This window comes from Montipora capricornis, chromosome 2 (assembly GCF_036669925.1).
Source record: "Montipora capricornis isolate CH-2021 chromosome 2, ASM3666992v2, whole genome shotgun sequence".
Taxonomy (NCBI): domain Eukaryota; kingdom Metazoa; phylum Cnidaria; class Anthozoa; order Scleractinia; family Acroporidae; genus Montipora; species Montipora capricornis.
The window spans coordinates 12,767,491-12,772,490 of NC_090884.1; the positions used below are offsets into that span (position 1 = coordinate 12,767,491).

A 5,000-nucleotide genomic window follows, 5' to 3' on the forward strand; every position below is an offset into this window, starting at 1 on the left:
AGTTAAGATTTTAGAACATCGCAGTTACGTATAATACTTGAGAATTAGAGAAAGCGAACATAAAAACTAAAGGCTTGAAAAGGATTTGAACCGTGCCTTTTTGCAACACTGCAGGTGTAGTGTTCTACCAATATCAAGCTATCAAGCACACTGGAACAGGGAAGCTGGTCATTATGTGAGTTTGTACAAGCAACCATTAAGGAATATGTAAAGTTGATTCGCCATTGAAATATCATACATGCAGTCACCTGTATACTGCAAAAAATAATTATCAGTGCTTGGTGTGGTGGCATTGACAGCAATAATTAATTTGTCCTAACAGTGTGCTTAATGTTATCTCCTTATTGTAACTGTGACTCTCATTCACATATCCTCAGAGTCCCATACAACTAAATGTACATGGAACTATCTGATTGAATAAAACAAAATCATTTGAACAAACACAGATACCGGTATCTACAGTTGCTTATCTACAGTGTATATGTGAAATTTGTAAATTCTGAGCAAAACAATTATTGTCAAGCGCCAGCAATTGCTCAACAACCATACGTATTTGTATCATGAGAAATTTATGCTGACCAAAGTAACAAATAGCATTATGCTCATTAGGAAAATTAATTTAACACCAATACCTGATATACTTCAATGAGTTTATTATTTCACTCACAAAAAACTCTTAAAATATATGCCATTTAACAGTTTCATTGACGACAAAACATTGTCATTTCACAAAGTTCACGGTTTTTTTCAAAGGCTGAGTAAAGTATTTAATATCATGAGGCTTACCTTAGACATTCAAGTCTAATACTAAAAGCTACACAATCAAAACAACGCAATAACTCTAATTAAAATCATTATAATTTCCTAAAAGAATGGTAATAAAGATATTATCAAGCGGGTTTGTTGACCCTGAAATTCACCTATGAGTTGAAAGCTCTTCAGGTTTTGTGTAGAAACCGTTCAGGCACTGTTTGAAAAAGCTTTCATGAGCCTTCATTAGCCTTAATTTGTCAGGCTGGGGATCTCAGATTTCAAATCGTCACCAAGTGTGAATTACGAAACGTTGTTCAGGCTATTCATGATCACAAAAGCCTTACTTCGGTGATAACAATTACATGCCAACGCTCTCGGACTTATAAAAGTATCGTTAAGACATTTGCGTTTCATTTTTACGTTAATGAGAGGAAGTATGCCATAACAGAACTTACGAAATCATAGAACGAGCAGCAAGGAAGCTTTATTCACACACAAAACGATCGGTTTTTAAAACACTAAGCTTGCTGTGCGTTCGGGTACGTTGACAAAGCGACGGTATCGAATATCACGATTTACAAACAAACGTTCGAAGAACACAGTCATTCATACTGATACCCAAGCAATACCAAACGAAGCTTAAGTATCGCGTGACGATAAAACAGTAACATGCTATAGAAGCTAGGCTACAATATAAGGCTGAATACTAAAGGCTGGCATGTAGTTAAGCTCTGAAACCACTGAACAAGGATTTGCTCCAAAACCGACGATTACATATTAAAGAAACAGGTAGGATCTCGAAATTGGTTACGTTACCAAGGTTTCAGAGCTTTTCTTATAGGAACCTGTCTTTCAAAATACTCTCCACAAACCTGTCCGTCGTCTTCAGCGTTCCCCAACAATTGTTGCAGAAGTTGCGGGACTTGATCATCGAGTTGAAGTTTCTTGCACAGTTCTATAAGCTCGCCTCTGTTGAGGAAACCCTTTTCAGTATGGTCACAACTGTTGAATACCTCGTGAAGTTGAGCCACGTAAACATCTTGTTCGTCTTCTTCCATTTCGCAGGTTAAATAAACATAACTTTGCTATCTCACTAAAAGCCAAGCCCAGGTTACCAGAGCCATGTTCCGCAGAAGATAATAAAAGTTTAATTCCTGTATTTTGAACGATTACGCCACCAGTCAATGAAAACGCCGAGTCCTCCAGCCAAGCGAGAGAACACAAGCTCAATTCAGTGGTGACTTGACTGTCCCGTTAAGCGACGCTACGTCATGACCAAATTTCTGCACGGCTGTTGTAGAGTTCCTACTTTTGTATAAACAACAAGGCGATTGGAGTCGTTCTCGAAGCACTAGTTCAGCTCATCTACAACAGGCCCGTATCATAGTAACGCGGGAATTCCAAGCGTTATTTTGGTGCCACTCCGGGAAGATCAAAATTGGGCTAAAATTCAAATGATGAATTATACAATCTAATCGCCGGTCTCTCGTCTTCGTAATTTTGCGAAATAAATCACAATTCGCCCACTAAACTACTGTAAGAATATTCAATCCGTTGGAAAGCGAAACAGCGGCCAAAAATAGATTCCAATTCTGACCACGTGAACGCATTGGAATCTTCAATTTGATTGGTTCTGAGAGTCTATTAGGGTCTTCCAATAAATCGTTGTTTTATGGTCCAGTCACCTTGCGCTTTGAAGTCAAACCAATTTGCAACAGAATTCTGTTACTGCCAAATGTTAGACGGTGGTCAACTTAGTAATGTACCAAAAGTCCGCAAAGATTACAGTAAGCATCTTAATATTTCCAGTATGTACCACAGGATACCCACGTAGAGAAAAGATGTTCTTCAGTCATTTTAACTTTAATTACAAGAAAGGCTCAAATATTGTTACTAGCTAATACAAGTGCATTTTTTTCTATTAGCTACATAGTGTAGCAACATTTTAAGCATCTAGTGATGTTTGGCTTTAAAGACACAGGGTCTGGTCGGCGCCCTAATTAGCTATAATTCAGCAGTTAAGAAAAACAATCCCATAATGTATATCATTTTCTTGGCTTATCGAGTTGAACTGATCAAACTGGATGCTGAGGGGGGATTCCAATGAGAATACGAATTGGGGGGGGGGGGGGGGGCAATCTCCCCGTTTATCGCATATTCATCGGGGAGTATTGATGTGATTTTCATTCACCGTTTTCGCTGAGGTCTGGTGAGATGAGATCCGCTCCAACACTTAAAAACGTTTCGGTGTTTTACACAAACTTTTGAAAACACAAGCTAGTGAAATTTCCCCCTAATTCTACGACAACTCATTGCGATTACGTGTTTATAATATAAGGGCAAAATTTTCTTGTCACTGTCGAGGCACATCGAAAACCAGGTGGGCAAACCAATTAAAAAGCACTTGTTCGCTCGCACTTTAGATCAAAACAAACGAACAAATCAACTTTTTCGTTATGTCCAAAAGAGTACAGATAATTGTTATTTAATTCCAGTTCATTTTCATTCCTGAACAAAGGAAAACCCAAGTAAACCACGTTTTGAAAATAACAAACAGTAGAGTGCCCAAGGAAAGAATTTGTGGAGTAACTTCTTCCACTAAGTATGAGCTATTACTGGTATTCTGTTTTGTCGTTGTCGTCCTCTTTCGCTCTCCTTTCGTTTCTGTTCTAGTCATAGGTCATCTAGGCATCATCATGCAACCTTATCAGAGCTTCTAAAGATATGCCAAAAATTGTAATACAGAGAACAAAAACTGCTCTAAGCAAATTAAAAATAAACACTCAACTTTAAGTTTAAGTCCCTCTGATGCTTGACTTGAATAACTGCGTAGCCGTCAGTGTGGACCACAGCTATCATGATATGTCGCCTGGATTGAAACCAGCCAAAAATGCAGAAAGAAAACATTTTCCAAACCGTTTTCCACCATAACACGAAAAGCGTTGACTGTGTAAGAACTACAGTTGACGTAGTATGGCCACAGAAAGCGCGCGAAAAATGAAGCCTCGCTTATGCTTAGGTGAGTTAACCACGGGTTGAGCCTGCAATCCAATCGAAAACCAGCACCTGGTCAGCGGTCAAATAAAAAAACATCTGACCTCCGTGAGCTCTAAGCTTGAGCGCGCGATATTGTCACGTGATACTGATCAGCGGATACCTTGTTTACACAGGTATCAATTGATCAAAATGTGGATGTCAAATATCAAAGATGTATGCTGTAAACTAGCATGATACTGGTCACATGGGCATACATGGAGTCGTGGACGTACGTAAGTACGGACGGTCGATGACGTCATGGCTATAAAACCAAAATCATCGATGGGGACATCGATGGGTTACCATATTTGCTACACGCGCGCGCGCGCGCTATTACATCATTCAGACAGATGTATTCGGGAAAAAAAACTTGGAAATTTGGGAACACCTTGCGAAGTGGTCCCAATATTCCAGAATTCCGGTATCTCTGCTTCCGAACGGTGAGTTTTTTTCTTTTTTTGCACGTTAGCTTGGATTAATTTAAAACGTTTGTCTTTCAAACTTAAAATAATTCTGTAGGTGAAAAAAAAATAGAGACATTTGAAAAAACGTTTTCTGAAAAACTGGCCTACAGATTTTGTTGAATTTTAATTTAAAATATTTTAGAGATTATTTCTAACATTATCTAGAAACGCTGAATGGGAAGACTTCACTGTCCCGTTTTTTCAAAAAAGACAATATATCTTGATATTAAGGCTCAAAGAAATGTCTTATATTGTTGCCATGGTAACGTTATATTGGAGGAAAATGTGATGTGAGAAATCGATGATGGGTACCGTTAATACCCTGACCAAATTTCGTCTTGATATGATTACCCTAACTGTATCTCGACAGAATATGTTTATTGTTTGAAAAAAGGAGAAACCAACCCCAGCCTCCTTAAAGGGGGTGCGTAAATTACCCTCCTTGGTATGTTAGCTACGCCATGCTGATGAGGCCCTCGCAAGGCCGAAACAGTGTAATATTCCTCTCTAGGTATTGTTATACGTGAGATGTAAATAATGTTTGCGGAAAGACGCTCTGGCCTGGGAAGAGCCCAGAGACAGGCGAAAATGACGCTACATGATACCACCCGACTTATTAGAGGGTGGGAGGACAAAACATGACCACCCGCGTTCACGGCCTCAACTTGAGTGACAGGGTGTGTGTTGTGTAGGGGTATCAAAAAGAGGGGAATAGTCCATTCTTAAGACTCAACATTTAATAACATT

The 5,000-nt window shown here is 39.0% G+C and overlaps 1 protein-coding gene across 3 annotated transcripts in view; it reads right to left on the reverse strand.

Annotated features, from left to right (window-relative positions):
* LOC138038868 (ninein-like protein) overlaps nt 1–2,339 on the reverse strand; it is a 55,006-nt gene extending 52,667 nt beyond the window's left edge. For 2 of the 3 annotated variants that reach the window (XM_068884944.1, XM_068884941.1), the window contains exon 1: nt 1,626–2,338. In XM_068884944.1, coding sequence (XP_068741045.1) covers nt 1,626–1,811 — 186 coding nt within the window. In that variant the 5' untranslated portion in view covers nt 1,812–2,338. Of the gene's footprint in view, nt 1–1,625 lie in introns of all 3 variants that reach the window. The other variant, XM_068884943.1, reaches the window with a different exon arrangement.
* Nucleotides 2,340–5,000: the final 2,661 nt, after the last annotated feature.